This window comes from Aegilops tauschii, chromosome 5 (assembly GCF_002575655.3).
Source record: "Aegilops tauschii subsp. strangulata cultivar AL8/78 chromosome 5, Aet v6.0, whole genome shotgun sequence".
Lineage (NCBI taxonomy): Eukaryota > Viridiplantae > Streptophyta > Magnoliopsida > Poales > Poaceae > Aegilops > Aegilops tauschii.
In genome coordinates, this window is record NC_053039.3 from 549,428,928 (window position 1) to 549,448,851 (window position 19,924).

Sequence of the window (19,924 nt, forward strand, 5' to 3'; positions counted from 1 at the left end):
TTACAAGAAAGTGAGTGGGAGCTCTGTAGCATTTCTCATATTATATGTGGATGACATACTATTGATGGGAAATGATATAGAATTCTTGGAAAGTATAAAGGCCTATTTGAATAAGTGTTTTTCAATGAAGGACCTTGGAGAAGCTGCTTATATATTAGGCATCAAGATCTATAGAGATAGATCAAGACGCCTCATTGGTCTTTCACAGAGTACATACCTTGACAAGATATTGAAGAAGTTCAATATGGATCAGTCCAAGAAGGTGTTCTTGCCTGTATTGCAAGGTGTGCAATTGAGCACGGCTCAATGCCCAACCACGGCAGAAGATAGAGAAAAGATGAGTGTCATCCCCTATACCTCGGCCATAGGGTCTATTATGTATGCCATGCTGTGTACCAGACCTGATGTAAACCTTGCCGTAAGTTTGGTAGGAAGGTACCAAAGTAATCCCGGCATGGAACACTGGACAGCGGTCAAGAATATCCTGAAGTACCTGAAAAGGACTAAGGATATGTTTCTCGTTTATGGAGGTGACGAAGAGCTCGTCGTAAAGGGTTACGTCGACGCAAGCTTCGACACAGATCTGGATGACTCGAAGTCACAAACCGGATACGTGTATATTTTGAATGGAGGAGCAGTAAGCTGGTGCAGTTGCAAGCAAAGCGTCGTGGCGGGATCTACATGTGAAGCGGAGTACATGGCGGCCTCAGAGGCAGCACAGGAAGCAGTCTGGATAAAGGAGTTCATTACCGACCTAGGGGTGATTCCCAATGCGTCGGGCCCGATGACTCTCTTCTGTGACAACACTGGAGCTATTGCCCTTGCCAAGGAGCCCAGGTTTCACAGGAAAACCAGGCATATCAAGCGTCGCTTCAACTCCATTCGTGAAAGTGTTCAAAATGGAGACATAGATATTTGTAAAGTACATACGGACCTGAATGTAGCAGATCCGTTGACTAAACCTCTCCCTAGAGCAAAACATGATCAACACCAGGACGCTATGGGTGTTCGATTCATCACAATGTAACTAGATTATTGACTCTAGTGCAACTGTTGAAAATATGCCCTAGAGGCAATAATAAATGGTTATTATTATATTTCTTTGTTCATGATAATTGTCTATTGTTCATGCTATAATCGTGTTATCCGGAAATCGTAATACATGTGTGAATACATAGACCACAACGTGTCCCTAGTAAGCCTCTAGTTGACTAGCTCGTTGATCAACAGATAGTCATGGTTTCCTGACTATGGACATTGGATGTCATTGATAACGGGATCACATCATTAGGAGAATGATGTGATGGACAAGACCCAATCCTAAGCATAGCATAAAAGATCGTGTAGTTCGTTTGCTAGAGCTTTTCCAATGTCAAGTATCTTTTCCTTAGACCATGAGATCGTGCAACTCCCGGATACCATAGGGGTGCTTTGGGTGCACCAAACGTCACAACGTAACTAGGTGACTATAAAGGTGCACTACGGGTATCTTCGAAAGTATCTGTTGGGTTGGCACGGATCGAGACTGGGATTTGTCACTCCGTGTGACGGAGAGGTATCTCTGGGCCCACTCGGTAGTGCATCATCATAATGAGCTCAATGTGACTAAGGAGTTAGTCACGGGATCATGCATTACGGTACGAGTAAAGAGACTTGCCGGTAACGAGATTGAACAAGGTATTGGGATACCGACGATCGAATCTCGGGCAAATAACATACCGATTGACAAAGGGAATTGTATACGGGATTGATTGAATCCTCGACATCGTGGTTCATCCGATGAGATCATCGTGGAACATGTGGGAGCCAACATGGGTATCCAGATCCCGCTGTTGGTTATTGACCGGAGAGGCGTCTCGGTCATGACTGCATGTCTCCCGAACCCGTAGGGTCTACACACTTAAGGATCGGTGACGCTAGGGTTGTAGAGATATGAGTATGCGGAAACCCGAAAGTTGTTTGGAGTCTCGGATGAGATCCCGGCTGTCACGAGGAGTTCCGGAATGGTCCGGAGGTGAAGAATTATATACGGGAAGTCCAGTTTCGGCCACCGGGAAAGTTTCGGGGGTTATCGGTATTGTACCGGGACCACCGGAAGGGTCCCGGGAGTCCACCGGGTGGGGCCACCTATCCCGGAGGGCCCCATGGGCTGAAGTGGGAAGGGAACCAGCCCTTAGTGGGCTGGGGCGCCCCCCCTTGGGCCTCCCCCTGCGCCTAGGGTTGGAAACCCTAGGGGTGGGGGGCGCCCCACTTGGCTTGGGGGGGGGAAGCCACCCCCTTCCCCCTTGGCCGCCGCCCCCCCATGTAGATGGGTTCTAGGCCGGCGCCCCCCCTCCCAGGGTGCCTATATATAGTGGGGGGAGGGAGGGCAGCAACACTACAGCCTTTGGCGCCTCCCTCCTCCCCTGCAACACCTCTCCCTCTCGCAGAAGCTTGGCGAAGCCCTGCCGAGACCCCGCTACATCCACCACCACGCCGTCGTGCTGCTGGATCTCCATCAACCTCTCCTTCCCCCTTGCTGGATCAAGGAGGAGGAGACGTTGCTGCTCCGTACGTGTGTTGAACGCGGAGGTGCCGTCCGTTCGGCACTCGGTCATCGGTGATTTGGATCACGGCGAGTACGACTCCATCAACCCCGTTCATTGGAACGCTTCCGCTCGCGATCTACAAGGGTATGTAGATGCACTCCTTTCCCCTCATTGCTAGTATACTCCATAGATGGATCTTGGTGATGCGTAGGAAATTTTAAAATTCTGCTACGATCCCCAACAGCAAGGGGGTGATACTTAGCAGCAACGAGTTTTGAAGAAAAACGCTACTACTAATTACTTTAGCAGTAGCGCGTCCAGAAGAAGGGTGGTACTACTATATCTAGCCTGGAGGCAACGTCGTGGAAACTATAGTAGTAGCACTTGTTTCACCTAGAGCGCTACTGCTACTGGGCTATTAGTAACGCGGTTTCCTGAAGCTCGCTACTGATAATTAGCAGCAGCGTTTGTTTTTAAACAACGATGCTGCTAAGATTCTGTGTATAAGATTTTCCCTAGTAGTGTTGGTGGCGATGTGGGCAGCCGAGGCGGCAGCGATGTGGGCAGCCAGGGCGGCGACGGGGGGGGGGGGGGCAAAGTCTGCCATGGCAAACTGGCGCTCGTTGCCCTTGCCGTCATTGCCGATGCCAAGGAAGCTCCTCTGAAAGCGACGGTGACACTTGGAGGCGACATGGCGTTCACGACCACATAGCTGGCACACCACCCTAGTGTTAGAGCCCCCACCCATGGTCGATGCAGGGGCGGGGCGGTCTTGCCAGGCGACGGGGCAGGAGGGCGCTGGTCGCGAGAAGCCCGGAAGGCCGCCGGTTGGGCGGTGATGTTGGTGGAGGAGCGACGAGCCTCGACGCGTTGCTCCGTGAAGAGGAGGCGTGAGTAGAGCTCGTGAGGAGGCATCGCTGGCTTGGCGTTGTGTACGGCCTCGGCGAGATTGTCGTACTCGGCGTCGAGGCCTTTGATGATGAAGCCGACGAACTCCTCGTCGCTAAGCGGCCGGCCAATAGAGGCGAGAGCGTGTCTGCCGGCACCTTCATCTTGTTGAAGTAGGTCGTGGCGGAGGAATCCAGCTTCTTGATGTCGACGAGCTCGCTGCGAAGGGCCATCGAGCAGGAGGTAGAGACCTGGGCAAAGGCATGCTCCAGGTTCGTCCAGGCGTCCATGGAGGTAGCGGCGAAGAGACAGAGGCCAGCGACCCCATCGCCTAGGGATCCCTGGATGGCAGAGAGGATCGCTTGGTCCTGCTGCACCCACATACGGTGTTCCGGGTTGATGGTCGGGCCGTGGACGATAGGGATGACATGCGGAGGACACGGTAGCGAACCATCAACAAACCCTATGAGAGATCGGCTGCGTAGCAGCGGTAGGACCTTGGCACGCCAGAACAAGTAGTTGACCGGCGTGAGTCTGATGGCGATCAAGTTGTCGAAGTGGAACGGCCCGGTGGGCATGATGGCGCCAGTAGCAGGGACGGTAGGCAGCGGAGCCGCGACAGGAGCCACAGTCGCGACCGATGCTGCGGGTGGCGCAGGAGCGACGGCCGCGACCGATGCCGCGGGTGGCGCCGCGAACAAGGGCGGGATCGCGGCCGCAGGTAGGATCGTGAGCGAGGCCGCGGGTGGCACCGCAGGCGGAACCTCCCCCGAGGCTGCCGGGAGGACGGCAGGTGACGAGGAAGAGGCCGCGGGTGGCGCCGCGGGCAAGATCGCCGTCGTGGTGACAGAGGTCGCAGGCGATGGCGGCGGAATTGGAGCTGAGAACATGGAGCCCACAGTGGTGGTGTCGAAGAACTGCGGCACCGACGGAGCCAGGGGCATGGTGGGAGGTTGAGGAGGGCGGCAAGCGACGCGGGGATAGACCCGGAGCTGGCGGCGCCCGACGCGGAAGCGGTCATGGCGGCGGCGGCGGCCCTAGGGTTTAGGGTTTTGATGCGCGGCGGCGGGTGGGGTGGAGGACCTAGTTTAGACTCGATACCATGTAAAACGTAGGTTTTGGGGGAACTGGCTCAACCCTCAAAGGGGTGGCCTATCACATATATACAATGATGATATACAAGTCCAATACCAATACGGTATGGTTTACACAGTAGAACTACAATACGAAGTCTAACAGTACTGTGGCGCACTGCCCCCTCCGTTCGAGTATAATCCAAGTGGAGTACTGTCAGGGCCGGTCCTGAGATTTCAGGGGCCCGGGGCCCTTCGGAGCCCTTAGTATAATGGTCTAACTAGTAATCATCGTACGTAGATAGAATTGTATCAAAGGAAACAGTTAAGTAAATTCAAAATCAGTGTGCATATCACATAATGTATTACAAGAATTTCTGCCAACATTCTAAGATGCAAAATCGCTAATGATTGTATCAATATCAATTTCATCAAGCAATTTTTTCTCGATGCATCAAGTTGCCAAGCCATTTAACATCTCTTGCGACATTGTAGATCTCAGGTAGTTCTTCAATAATTTCAACTTTCTGAAACTGAAAGGGATAATTACCTTGCTGAAATTGAAAGGAACAATTAGCTTTTACAATTAGCAAAAGATAAATAAAACATTAATTGATTATAGAAGATCTTCATCTACTATTATCATGACAAAGCTGATTCCCGAATCAACTGGTCAATAGGGAATTGTTGGCTGGGCGATCAAATCATTGAGGATTTACACACATAGCCAGATTAGATTACAAAGATAAGGTACTATATTATGCCCTAGGAAATTTTGGGAATCAAAAATTCAGCATTAGAAAAAAAAAATAGGAAGAATAACACTAGAACAGGCGAGGGCAGATGACAGAGCCGCATAGGGCGCAAGGAGAGACGTACCTACTGTCTGCTGCAGTCGGCGGTTTCGTGAGAGGCCGCAGAGATGCGGAGTTGAAGACGGCGATTAGACGAACAGCGGGCACGGGAAGAAGCGATCGAACGATCCGAAGGAAAAGGAAACCTAGAATCCAGTGATTCCTTTCCGGGAGCCACTAGTTAACGAGCGCTTTTTCGGGAGCCTCGCAACGATCAGCGCTACTTGGCACGCTCTCAGCCATTCGTCACGTGTCGTGCTCTGGACGCTCCCTCTGAATTCTGTTTTTTTTTATTTTTCCGCACGCGTTTTCGGCTATTTAAACGGTTTTTTTCGTTTTTTTTGACATTTTGGTTTTCCACCGGTCTTCCCTAGCTTTTAGATAAAAAAAATTGCACGAAAGAACGCGTTTTCTTTTTTTTCCTTTGCGAGAGTCACGGTTTTGCTACCGCGAGAGGCACGGTTTTGCTTTCGCGAGAGTCACGGCCGTGCCTCTCAGAAACGAAAAAAACATTTTTTTTTCTTTCGCGAGAGTCATGGTTTTGTTTCCGCGAGAGGCACGGTTTTGCTTTCGCGAGAGTCACCGCCGTGCCTCTCGAAAACGGAAAAAAACGCGTTTTCTGTTTTTTTTCCTTTCGCGAGAGTCACGGTTTTGCTTTCGCGAGAGGCACGGTTTTGCTTTCACAAGAGTCACGGACGTGCCTCTCAGAAACGAAAAAAAAACGCGTTTTTTATTTTTTTTTCCTTTCGCGAGAGTCACGGTTTTGCTTCCGCGAGAGGCACGATTTTGCTTTCGCGAGAGTCACGGCCGTGCCTTTCAGAAACCGAAAAAAATGCGTTTTCTGTTTTTTTTCTTTCGCGAGAGTCACGGTTTTGCTTCCGCGAGAAGCACAGGTGTGCTTTTGCGAGAGTCACGGCCGTGCCTCCTCGGAAACAGAAAAAATAACGCGTTTTCTCTTTTTTTTCCTTTCGCGAGAGTCATGGTTTTGTTTCCGCGAGAGGCACAGTTGTGATTTCGTGAGGAAAGGAAAAAAACCGTGCTCCCGGTTCGGTTTTTTGTCTTTTTTTCGTGAAAAAAGTTCGTCAAAACCTATCAACATTGGATCTAGTTTTGAAGATCTCGACGCGAGGAATCCAACAGTGAAAGCGGTTTGAGATTTAGACGCACGGTTTGAGAGATAAAACGTTTTGAATAAACAGATATACGAAAAAAAGGAAAAACTCACAGGTTGTATGCGCCACTTATCACAACCTGAGGAATTAGAGTGATCTTTACAACGAGTACTCCTTAACTATTGATTTCGTTTCTTTCCTGTGCACGTCCTATGCCTGAGGTGTGGAAACATGGGCCAGGCCGACATCTCCCGTTTTCTTTCATGTGTGCTGAGGGCCTGAGGCGCCGTCGCTGAGTTTGCCTTCATTTTTTTCCCTTGAAGTATACCTACGTTACTGAGTACTGTATCTTTCTTGCAATTGAAGTCAGAAAGAAAAACGGTAAATGCATATTTCATATGTTGGGCGGGCAGCATGCGTGGCCGCGCGCGGTGAAAAGTGCCAGCATTAGCACATCTGCATCTGCAGAACAGTGAACAGAATGGCCAGTGGCGTCAAATCTGAGTGATCGCAAGTCAATACGTGCTGCTGCGCATGCGAGCCATTTGGCCGGACGGACCCATGCATGCATGCATGCATGATTATAACATGTCTGATGTGTGAATCCGAGGCCAGCTAGTAGTAGTAATTGTTAATCTTTCTTGTCGTCAGGGCTCAGTTGAAAACTCGCACACCAGTTGCAGATCGCCCAGAGTAGATTACCCGAGCTTTTGTCAGAGTGGAGAAGGAACTCAACTGCGCACCAAGTGTACAACAATGTCAGACCCCATGGACTCCTTGCTTGGTCAGGTGGCAATGTATTCCAATCTCTTTCCATGAAGCAACATGTTTGCAAGGTTGACCACGAAATGAAGGTAGCAAGTGTTTGTTTTATTTTTCGCCAAAGGCGTCGTTAGGTGGGAATCACCGTGGCAGGACCGTAGGAGCGCTGGTACTACTCCCTCCGTTCTAAATTACTCGTCGCAGAAATGGATGTATCTAGAACTAAAATACATCTAGATATATCCATACCTACGACAAGTAATTCAAAACGGAGGAAGTAGTTGCCAAGATACGTTGTAGTGTCACAATGCATACTTAGAGCCTGTTCGGTTGCTCTCCAGCTCCCAACTCCACCAACTCCAGCTTTGGAGCTGGGCCGAACTGGTTAACTCCTGGAGTTCAGAAAAAGAAGTTGGAAGCGGAGCGTACTGTATTTTACGAGGAGCTGAGGAGCTAGACATTTGTTGCTCTCAAAAATCAAAGGAGCGAGAGTTGACTGGAATTACAGCTGCATGCCACCGCCAAGTGAGCAAGCGTACCGGTTGGCTGCAGCTTATCTCTCGAGCTGGGCCACATCAAAGCCGAATCAGCTGCCAGCCCACGCCAGTGCTCTCGATCGAGATCGAGAAGCTGTGTCTGCCAAACGTTTCTGAACTCTGGGTTTTTTCAACGAGGAGTTGAGCTGAGGAGTTGAGGATCTGAGGGAGCTAGAGGGTTGCCGAACAGGCCCTTAATTAACCACACTCCTGGAGTATATATTGGCCACGCGTACAGTTAAGACTACCCACAATGGGAGTAACATAAGTAGTAACATCACACATATCTAGATAAAGTAGATGATGTGGCAAGCAATAAATGAAAAAAGAGAGGAAAGTAGCAACATAGCTAGTTACTAGTAGTATGAGTAACATCACACATATCAAGACAAGATGTGTCTATAGCCTAATAAATAAAGTGTTGCATGTTACCACACATATGTTACTCCCCACTATAGAGGTAGTAACATAGACTAGTAACATGGGCCATTGTGCCTAGTCTAAGAAGATGTACATTGTGTGTGCAACGTCCAGTAGAACTTTCCCAAGAATTCGACTCCACATGTCTTGCAAACAAAGTCAACCCCTCTAGAATTGACAACCTTTCTTTTTGCGAAATAATTCTTGTATCACTCAATTTTCAATCTCGTCCAACAATTTTCAGGACTTCTTCTGGGCCAGAGCATAACCAAACCGCGGTTCGGCCTTGCAACCTACCAAAGTTAGCCATGAAATGACTAGCACCCACTACGGGAAACAGTTAATTTGCCGTCTGGCGAGTACAGACGGCAAAGAGCGAAATACAGACGGCAAAGAGTTTGCAGTCAGCCGGCTGACGGCAAACATAGACGGCAAAGAGGGTCGCGGCAAAGGCTGCTTTGCCGTCAGCTTTTCATCGGGCAGACGGCAAAGAATTTGCCGAGCCAACTACAGATTTGCCGTCTGCCGCAAAAATAACAGATGGCAAAGTATGCACTCTTTGCCGTGAGGCAAAACGTTTTCTTGCCGTCATCTGGACCAAAATACAGACGGCAAAGATTGTATTTTATTTAAAAAAATACGCCAGTCAAATCGTTCACAGGGTGGCTGCTGCTTCGGTGGTCACCGGAGTTGCCAACTCCGGCAACTTCTGCCACTGCCGGAGGAGCTCTGGCGCTTGGGGCAGAGAGGAGGAGGCTGGGGAGTCTCCGGCGCGGCGAGGTCTGGCGAGGGGCGGCCACGGCAGGGTCCGGTCTCCGGTGAGGTCTGGTGAGGGACGGCCGCGGCGGGGTCCGGTGAGTGACGGCTGTGGTGTGGTCCGGCAAGGGGCGGCCGTGGCGGAGTCCGGTGAGGGATGGCCGCGGTTGGGTCCGGCGAGGGGCGGCCGTGGCGGGGTCCGGTGAGGGATGGCCGTGGCTGGGTCCGGCGAGGGGCGGAAAGAAAGAGGGTGGGGAGTCTCGAGCGCAGCGGGCTCCGGCGAGGGGCAGCCGCAGAGTAGTTCGGCGAGGGTCAGCCGCACGCGTACGAGGAGCCGCCCGTCTCTGGCGGCGGCGGGTGACCTGCCGCACTGGTCGCCTGGCCGGCGCGTGGTGCCCGCCGGCGCTGGTGCCCGCCTGGACGAGGAGAGTCGGGGAAGGAGGTGAGAGCTCGGGCGGCGCAGAGGCATGCGTGCGGGAGGGGGTGCGCGAGAGGCAGCAGACCGCGCCAGAGGCGCGCGACGGCGATGCGCCGGCCGGAGGGAGCATGGGCGGGGGCCTCTCGGGGGGAGCACAGGCGCGGGCCACTCGGTGGGATTTGTGGCTGTCGTGGGTGAGAGGACGGGCGAGGTGGGTGGGGCCGTCCGGTTGCGTCGGTGGGTGGACAGAGAAAGAGAACGTGGGGAGAGAGAGGACATGGGGGCGTGCGAGAGATGCGGGATACAGCGAGTGGTAAGGATCATGCCACCTCATCGATCCAGGAGATCGATCCGCGAGGTGTGTTTCTTCTTTGCCGTCTGTGTTTTCTATTACAGACGGCAAATAGCATATTTTGCTGTCTGTAATATCTTTGCCGTCTGTGTTTTATATTATAGATGGCAAAACATGCTCTTTGCCGTCTGTAACAAAAAAAAGCAGACGGCAAAGATCTTTGCCGTCTGTGTTTTGCTTTGCAAACGGCAAAGTGACCGATTTGCCGTCTGTGTTTTTGTTGCAGACGGCAAAGTGAGCGATTTGCCGTCTGTGTTTTTTTTTGCAGACGGCGAAGTCTATTTTACCGTCAGTTTTTCATTGCCGTCTGCTGATGACGGCAAACCCTTTCTTTGCCGTCTGCCCGACGAAAAGCTGACGGCAAAGACGCCTCCTGACGGCAAATTAACTAATTCCCGTAGTGACCGTTACAATTCCGACGAGTATGAGCAATACAAGAATTTCTCTCTACCATACTAAGAATTATCTCTCTAACAATGAATGCATACTTCGATCTATTTGCTACTCCTTCCTTAATCATTGAGACGGCCTCCAAGCAATCTGACTCTATATCAATGGGTAAATTGCTCCATTGTAAAGATGAAGAAATTCCCTCTTTTATTGCAAGTAGTTCTGCTTCCAGTGCATCAGTGCACGTGTGTAGGTGTCTGCAAGAGCTAAAGATGATTGATCCCGCACGATCTCTAAGAATCATGCCAGCCCCCCCGATTCCATTAACAAAAGAACCATCTGTATTAAGCTTAACTCTTCCCATAGCTGGTTGAGTCCACGAACTGGGAACCGTATCATGATGTGTGTGCTGTTTCTGTTTACCCATGTATTGGATAGGAGCCTTGCCCTTACCCGAATCTATAGGGTTCCGTAAGTCCTGCAGTGAAGCTAGATAGCTTGTCAAAAAATGAACAGAGGCATCCATTGGTGGCAGTGGTTTTGAGTGGACTATCTCATTCCGAAGGAACCAAATTCTCCAGAATAGCATCAGCAAGCGACTTCGTGTATCATCGTTGATACTAGATAGCACATGGAATAGCCAATCTTGTCCCGTGTTGTTTATTCTCTTTAGCTTAGGCAATTTCCATACTGCAGACATGGCTTCCCAGAGTCGCACTGCATGGTTGCAGGAGCAAAAAACATGAAATGCATCCTCATCCTCACGTCCACATACCGGGCAGCATGCTGAAACTTCCAATGACCTTCTGAACTTATTTTTCCATGTTGCTAGTGAATCTGACGCCAACCGCCATGCAAAAGATTGGACTTTAGGGGGAACCATGCAACGCCATATATCTTTCCATCCATCTCGGCTTCCATCAGCTCTACTGCTTGTGGATGCCAAATCTGAGTTTGCAAGTTCATCGCTAGCCATTTTGTACGCACTGCGCACAGAGAATGTACCACTTTTTTCCGGGGCCCAAGCAATAAAATCGTCGCCCAAGCGAGGAGCAGGCCTTATTTTCTGAATCAAAATCACGTCGACCGGCAGAAAATGCTGAGTGATCTTCACCATGTCCCAGTTTCCGTGAATGTCCAGTAGGGACGAAACCCATTTAAGTCTGCACCTTCCCTTACGTGAGATTAGGCCCCCTGTAGGTTCCCTTGCAACCCATCTATCTCTCCATATCCGGACAGATTTTCCATTGCCAATTCTCCAAACGATTCCCTTCTTCAAAAGCTCTAATCCATGCGAGATTGCTTGCCAGTGGGTGACGGGTTAGTAGCAAAAACTGTATCAACAAGGTTGCCGTTGGGAAAGTATTTTGCCTTCAACACTCGAGCACACAAGCTATTTGGATGTTCAAGTAAACGCCATGCTTGCCTGGCTAATAAAGCTTGGTTGAATAAGCGGAAATCCTTGAATCCCAAGCCCCCTTGTGACTTTGGCCTAGTAATCTTCTCCCATGAAAACCAGAGTGTCTTCCTCTTCCCCTTCCCTGCACCCCAAAAATAATTTCTGACAATGCGATTCAAGTCATCGCACACCTCAAAGGGGAGTTTAAAGACACTCATTATGTGTGTGGGAATAGACTGAGCAACCGCCCTGATCAACACTTCCTTGCCTGCTTGAGTTGGGTGGCCATCAAAATTGAACAAACGTTTTGTGAGCCTGACTTGCAAATTTTGAAACTTCCCTTTCGACATTCTTCCATTTGGGGTGGGTAATCCCAAGTACTTCTCGTCGAATCCTGAAGATGTAACCTGAAGCACATTTTTGATATTTTCCATGTTGGCAACCATTACCGGTAGCTTTCTTCGAACTCTCTCTCTCTCTCTCTCTCTCTCTCTCTCTCTCTCTCTCTCTCTCTCTCTTACTTCTCCGATGTAACGCGTACTACACACCTGTCCACGTCGACGGCAGTTAATACCGCTGACATACTCAGTATTCTGATCGTCACTTTCAGGCAACGCTGAGATGTCCCGATCCGTAGTTTAGTTATATATATGATACCACTCTCTTCATCTCATAATATAAGAGTGTTTTTGACACGAATGTATTCACGTCGAAACGTCGTTTGATTTGGATGGCGAATCTGCAGGTGGAATGCTCTGTGCGTGGAACGCATCCATGTGCGCTGTTCTTCCGTCAGCCGTGCCTTTGCCGGCTGCACGCGCACCTTCGGATTCAGACACCAGCGCTTTGGTTCGGGCCACCCACTGGTTTCACAGACGGTTTTCCTTCCTCGTGGTGGTCAATAGCATGCTCGATATCCATTCCCATGAGAAAAATATCGTGTTTGTCATGATGAGATTAGCACCAAACCTGACTAAGTGACCTGATCCCCTTTTATCCCCAGGTTCAGACCTGCACCTCTGATGTCATATGGTTCGGCCGGCGTCCTTCTCTAAAGTCTGATACAGTTGCCAACCACTCCAACCCCGTCGACACACCGTTCCTGTCTTCCTGACGTACGTATACTACTAATCACCAGGCGCGACCGTGTCCAACTCCATCACATCCATAGCACGTATGCGTATCGCAGATCACGTCTCCGTAAGCAGGGCATCAGTCGAAGCAATCCTCTGAGGTCTAGCAGTTTGGCCTCACTGACCAACCCTCAACCAACCATGTTGAACTCAGCCATGCACGCGTCTCACAGGGCGTCAAATCTCCCGTCCTGCACTACATTGACCAAACACACACTCATACCTTCCTAACAGGTTCATCTCATCTCGTCTCACAGAGATCAAAAGCACCAGCTGCAGCGAACAACCCACACAAACCTGTCTGAAACAAGCTCTGACGTATCAACCAAAGGCTTCAGACTCGTTTGACATCTCCGCATTTCACAGCAGTAATTCTAATCGACGTGTAACAGTTCTGAATGCTTTCTTGGTTCTGTAGAACTTTACAAGGCCCATGTAGTAGCTGTTGTTAACACTCTATCACCGACTCCGACAAGCGGCAAACCAAAAAAATTAAAACAAGCGTATGTCTCTGTAGAACCCCTAGATATTACACGGATAACTTAGCGGAAGGCCAGGCTCTCCATCGGCGGGGTCAGCAGCGTGCCAAAAATCATCTCCCCGGTGAAACGACACACACAAAAAACTGTAGTATCTAGCACGCCAGCCGTTCATCGGGCATATGCAGATCAGATCAACGCGCCAAGGGAGGCCGACCTTCGATGTTCCTTGCCATTGTGTTCAACTTTGTCCAGCCGCTTGTCGAAAGCTGATGAGGCCCGAACGGAGCAGTGCGGCAGGCAAGCAGCACGTCGTCTGGACCATCTACTTGTTTGGGCAGTCTGATGCTCTGTGCCCTGATTGCCCACATGTGAAGCATGCGCCACTGAAGCTTCTGCTCATGCAAATGGTGGAGTGTTAGATTCACAAAGTAGCAGTATTACTTCTGTACTCAGGAAAAGGTGAAAGTAAGTTTTGGTCATGATTCAGGTAAGCTGCACCAAGGCCAAAACTTAGCAAGCTAATTTCAAGTTTCCACTGACCAGCACTAGGTAATAGGTACAGTATAAAGCATCAGGTGTTCATATGTGCTGATGGTGACTAGATACAAGTAGTCTAGTTCTAGTCTTTCAGTATATCACATTAGCCATTAGGTACCAAACCTTGCATCAACTTGGTGAAAAGAATATCATGGGTGGAGAAGAATCAAGATCAGCACTTGCCAATTCAAAATACAAATGGACCATCTAAAGATGGATAAGTGTGAATCTGAATAGCGGATTGTGATGCTGTTTGAGTGATTCTGTGAAGCTTACCTGTCCCTGCTTCCAAAGGAAGAGCCACCACGACCACCGTATGACGATGAGCGTTCACCAAAGGAGGAGGATCTGTCACCGAAGGATGATGAGCCTCCACGCCCACCATAGGACGAGCGGCCGCCGCCGGGGGATGACGAACGGTTTGATCTCCTTGCACCACCACCTGAAAAGTCATCATCTGACCAAATATCGTTGTCAGGTCTGCTAGAGCTCCTGCCACCGCGACGGAATCCTTCATCAGAGTCCCAACTACCACGGCCTCTTGAGCCGCCGCCCATACCGCCCCTGGACGACCCCCGCCGGTTCCTAGAACCCCGGTCCGAGTTTGAGAATCGGCCGTAAGAGTCGGTAGCAGGGCCATCATCTTGCAACACCGGCAGCTGCAAGTAGGAAGTAATAAAAACAGTCACCACACTAGCTCACAACCACCAGCATCACATATAAACAATACAAGTACTGCACTATATAATGTGCGTAGTGCAAGCCTAGCTCATAACAACCAGCATCAATATTTTCGTGCACGGAATATCCATAATAATTAACTTAAGAAGATGAAGATGCAAAAGCTACCTTTGTTACTTTGCTCAAGGTGTTTCCTTCGGGCAGTTCCATAGTAAGCAGATCCTTTGCAATCTCCTCGGGTAAATCAAATACTGCTCCTTGGACCTGGTACAGTTGGCAATGTGTACAAAAGATTGTTATTTGAAGAAGGGACATACTAGAAAAGAGACTGCCTCATAATGATGGTTGAGTTACTATACATGCACCTTTCTTTCACTAAAGGAAAATGATATTACTAAAGGAACAAATGCACAGAAGCAAATGATCAACATACTGAAGAAAAGACTCACCCTCTCATCTGCTATTAGGTATATTTTTCCAACTGCATCAGCAGCAGATGGAGAGACATCAGACAGAAAACCAGTGACAGATCTAGGAGAAAAGAAGCCTCTTGCATATGCCGGATCCCTGGTAAGTTGTAATGTCACCGATCCCTGCAGTTTAATAGAGTTAATGAGAGTATTTGAAGAAGGCGTCTTGCTTAAGAGAAAACTGCAAGAAAAGGCAAATGCACAACAAAGCTATGGATAACCCACCATGGTAGAGGCAATTCGGGTACTAGTAGAACTCTACTAGTAGTATACTGTACTAGTATCAACTGGATAAATTCAGAAGTCTAGAAGGCGATTCTAAGTTTGAAGCAAGAAAAACTGGATCATAATGATAGCGGAACAGGTAAAATGTTTTCTTACTTAACTGTGCAAATTAGTTAGGATTGGTGGAATTCATGTAAAAACCATGCATATGAGTAATCTCCTTGTGGCACTTTTTACCTGCTCATGGCTAATCAGGGAACGTGAAGAAGGTGGCTGAGAAAATCCACTCAGATGTGCCAATGCAGAAGCAAGGGCGGTAGGTCCTAGTTCTTGGCTTAGTCTCTCAGCCGCTGGAACAAAGTATTGAATCGACTCAGGGTGCACACCTCGCAGAGTAGCAATGACATGCTCTGCAGATGAATCAAGGACTTCTTCCATTGTAGGTGGGCCAATAAATTCAAATTTGCATCCAACATCACGTTCAAGTGATTTAACTGTCCTTCGCTGGTTGGTTGTAAACATTAAGATTGCATTCCCTGCTTTCCCTGCTCGTCCAGTGCGCCCAGAACGATGAACAAAAGTCTCAGGGTCATTTGGCAACTCATAATGAATAATCTGCATTAACAGAAATATCTCTCATTCATTAATCTGCATCTGCCATAATCCATTTGAGACAGCAAAATGCTCAAATGAATTTAATATGCTACCGGCAATTGATAAGAAACAATACCACGTGAATTGCAAGATTAACGCAAGAGACCAGATGGAGATGTGATAAAACGCATGAAAGTTATATGTAAAACAAAGGTATCCCGAACTTAAGTGTCTGACGGTATTTGAATTCAAATTCAGTGTGTAACAAAGGCAAAGTTCTTGAAATGTTTGATTATTTACTTATTTTTTTAGCACCATAAATAATATCATGTGTGTGAGACTGAATGTTCTAGAGAATGTGCAGTATATATCTTGGAATTTGCACTAATTGTTTTTTCTCAGAGATATACAAAGCAATAATTTGGTGACAAGTCGTTAAACATAGTATATGCTGTAAATTTGAAAACATTTAGCAGTCAACAACCACACCACAAAGAGTTAGTGTTAGAGGCTGGATGATTTACAAAAATATGTATCTAGAATCAGATAAAGTGAAGAGGAGCTGCAAACCCACCAAATCAACATTGGGTATATCAAGACCACGAGAAGCAACATCAGTTGCCACAAGAACAGTAAATTTCCCTTGGCGGAAACCATTTAATGTCCTCTCACGCTGATGTTGTGAAATATCACCGTGAAGCGCCTCAGATGCAATACTGGTTGTCAATGCCAATGATACCTCGTCTGCATCCCGTTTTGTCCGAGTGAAAACAATAGTTTTCCCACCCTTTGCATATACCTGACAACAAAAGATTTGAGTAACATTGCACTAACAAATGTAAAGTGATCAAATTAGGACATCATCGAAAATCTAATTTACCAACGTTCAAAACACTAAAGAGGTCCAAGCAAATCTTTAAGTGGACTTTTAAAAGGTCCAGCTCCCTTAGAACTCAAAAGCACAAAAGTAGTTGTTATTTGCAACTGGTAAACCAAGACTGCCATTATTGTAAAAGAAAAATCCAGCCCCACGGCAACTTAAATGAATGAAAAAAATAGAAGTTCAAGGAAAATATAAATTATATTCAAGAAAAAGTAATGTCAGCATACAAAAGTAAATGCTAATCAAAGAAATCATGCACATCGTAACTAGCTGCTTTGTGTATCTCAGCCCAGGGGTTAGACATAGAACATAGAGCAGTAAACAACAAAAGAGAGGAAAGGTAACAAAAAGAATCAGCTAAAAATCATTAAAGTGCATTAACATACCGTAATGAGATCACTAAGAATGGTGCGCTTTGAAGTCGTTGTGAGTGGAATAGCAAAGAGTTTGATTCCTTCAGCTAGTTTTTCATCTTGATCGCCAACCTAATTAAAACATGGAGGGACCAAATGACTGATTAGGACATAAAAAATGAATATTGAAGCATAGCAGCATATATCTCACAAAGCAGCAACAGAAATCTTCAAGTGCGAGTAGCATGTTGCGTTAAAAAAACTGTAAGTAAAATACTCTAAGACCAGTCTTGTTGTCTCTTATCTCCCACCGTTTTCTTATTTTTACAAGTGGCCGCCTTCGCGTAAGCAAATACATGGCAACAGTAAAATCCATCAAAAACTCCTTTGTTAAGTTCGAAGAGCTAGTGGTAGCACATTGTTGAAGTTTGTATTCATGCACCGTGACTAAGAATTAAACCCAACACTTCAATCTCACATACAGCTTCACAGAATTAATATACAGTAGAAAATCATGGGTCACATGTTTCAAAATAGCAAGTTTATTGCCCAGAATTTACACAGAATAGCACACTAAAGAAGGAACCATAGAGCATGGTCATAACAACTAACATGTACGAATACCTAAGTCAAGATAATAATGCAATAAATACAAGAATGCTCTTAAGTAGATAATACTGATTCATTGTCTACTTTTGTCGAACAAGTAACAGCAAAATAACCAGAGAAAATTAAGGGCCCAGGAAAATAGAAAAGAAAATGAATGTGAAAGCATGAAGGCCATACCAAATCAATTGTCAAAGGATTATTCAAGTACCGCCTAGACAATTTCTTCACCCAACTAGGCATGGTCGCAGAGAAAAGCATGCTTTGTCGTTCGGCTGGCAGCTGTTGCAATATTGTTTCCACATCTTCCTCAAACCCAACTGCAAGCATCTGGTCAGCCTCATCAAGGACAAGATACCTAACTTCTCCCAACTGAAGACTTCCACCGTTTATCAAATCAATTAGGCGACCTGGAGTTCCTACGACAACATCAACACCACGGGAGAGTGCATTCTGCTGGGTATTATACGAGACACCACCATAAACACACACTGTACTAAGCTTTGGTGCTGATTCCATAATTTCCTTCTCAACTTGTTTAGCCAGTTCTCTAGTGGGTGCAAGGACCAAAGCTCGAGGAATACGACCTCGCCTGCCAAAAGAGAAAAAACATAGTTAGGGAATGTAAATTACCAACTGATTTTAATGCTGACATCATGAAGATGCAAAACAAGATAAATGGGTACCCAGGGGTGCGCCCTTCGTCCTGCTCGATTATTTGCTTGATCATGGGTATACCAAAGGCTAACGTCTTTCCAGTTCCAGTCTTTGCTCTTGCAATCAGGTCACGGCCCTCAAGTGCTGGAATCAATACAGCCCTCTGGAGGAAACAAGAAAAATCAGTAAACGACCAGGCAAATAAGCACCTCATATGGAGTAAAACAAGCACAGTGAAAACATGTGTTACAAAGTACTCCTTCTATCCCAGAATATAAGATGTTTTTGCAAGCTAAAACGGGCATACGAAAACGTCTTATATTATGAGACGGAAGGAGTACATGACAGTTTGTTGGAAAACTAATTCATACAACTAACATCATCTTTTTACTTGTTACATTGTGCATTTCCTTAACGGGCATGACTTAGACAATGTGTTATCATAACTTCCCTAGACTTAGAAATACAAATGGAACAGGCTAATTCTGTTCACGAAAAAAGGGAACAAATGGCACAGCTGCCCCCAACTCCTGCGCCAGCTGACAATTGCCCACATTGGGTGCTATTTGTGAGAATAGTACAGTTTGACACTTACAATGGAATGCTACAACATAGGCGCTGTCAAATCTCACTACAAAGTGCAGCCAACACTACAACATGGTCGCTTGGGTAATCAATTATGGGTTTATGGAAAAATGGTATTAGGTTCTAGTGTTGGCACTTAGCTACTTTGTTATGACACCACTACTGTCTCCTTTCCACACAAAAAAGTAAAAACAGTATGGCTCCAATTATCGTGTGCAAGCCCCTCCCAAGCCTATGCACCACGAATTACAACAGTACCAACTGAATTCACCAAATGCTGCACTGACAGACACCACACCCATCCTAACAGCCAGCTAACCTATGTATGCACCACGAATTACGACAAGACCAACTGAATTCACCGAATTCTACACTGTCAGACACCACTCCCCTCCAACAGTGAACAGCCTCAGACCCTGAAATTGAGCGTCAACACAATTAAGCAGGTCCAAAACATGACAGAAATTGAGCTCACCTGGATGGGGAAGAGATGGGTAATTCCGCGCTTCTCGAGGGTGGCGACCAGCTGGGCGGGGAGGCCGAGCCTGGAAATGGCGAGCTCATCCGCGTCCCCCTGCTGCAGCCCCTCCACGGCGGGCCCCTCCTGGTCGCTCCCGTACCCCTCCTCATCCTCGTCGTCGCTGCCGCCGCCGAGCCCGAGGCGCTTGAAGGCGTGCTCGCTGAGCACGGAGTTGGGCGACGCGATGGCCGCGGCGGCGCCCGCCCACCTGCGGCCGAGCGCCCAGCAGCGGAAGGCGGCGCGGAGCCGGAGCGCGGGCGCGAGCCCGGCGGTGCCGCCGCCGCTGGGGCTGGAGAGGGAGAGGGACGGGAGCGTGAGGAGGGAAGCCATGGGGGGAAGGGGGCGGGGGAGGGAAGCGATAAGAAATGGAACGGATGGCTGCTCGGCTCTGGATAGGAGGGGGGGAGGGTTTATAGGCGGGCCGGGGCGGGGTGGATAGGCCGGAGGGGTTTGCCAGGGTTTTTCGCCCACGGGGAGCCTCCTCGTTCACAGGAAACGCCTTCCTCTGTTTCTCTCTCTGTTCTCCGCTGTCACCGTGGTGAGAGGGGTGTGCCAAGCTTGTCCCTATGCTTCCTTCTCTGATATTTTGTGAAGTATCCTCATCAGATTAGGTTAGGACAAGTGTGTATGAATGTCTCTCAAGCGGTGCATTGTGAGTATATAGAGTAAATGTTGTGGCAAGATGTCGTGCTCTTGGGCCCGTTGCAGAA

The 19,924-nt window shown here is 48.2% G+C and overlaps 1 protein-coding gene across 1 annotated transcript; it reads right to left on the minus strand.

Annotated features, from left to right (window-relative positions):
- Positions 1-12,979: 12,979 nt before the first annotated feature.
- LOC109751747 (DEAD-box ATP-dependent RNA helicase 3, chloroplastic) lies at positions 12,980-19,593 on the minus strand. The gene is made up of 10 exons (XM_020310631.4): positions 19,170-19,593; positions 18,139-18,272; positions 17,633-18,044; positions 16,880-16,978; positions 16,185-16,409; positions 15,254-15,631; positions 14,771-14,914; positions 14,490-14,585; positions 13,917-14,299; positions 12,980-13,495 (listed from the first exon to the last, which is right to left on the minus strand). Exons 1-10 carry the CDS (start codon positions 19,542-19,544, stop codon positions 13,426-13,428), a joined length of 2,316 nt encoding a protein of 771 aa, XP_020166220.1. The 5' UTR covers positions 19,545-19,593; the 3' UTR covers positions 12,980-13,425.
- Between the last annotated feature and the right edge of the window lie 331 nt (positions 19,594-19,924).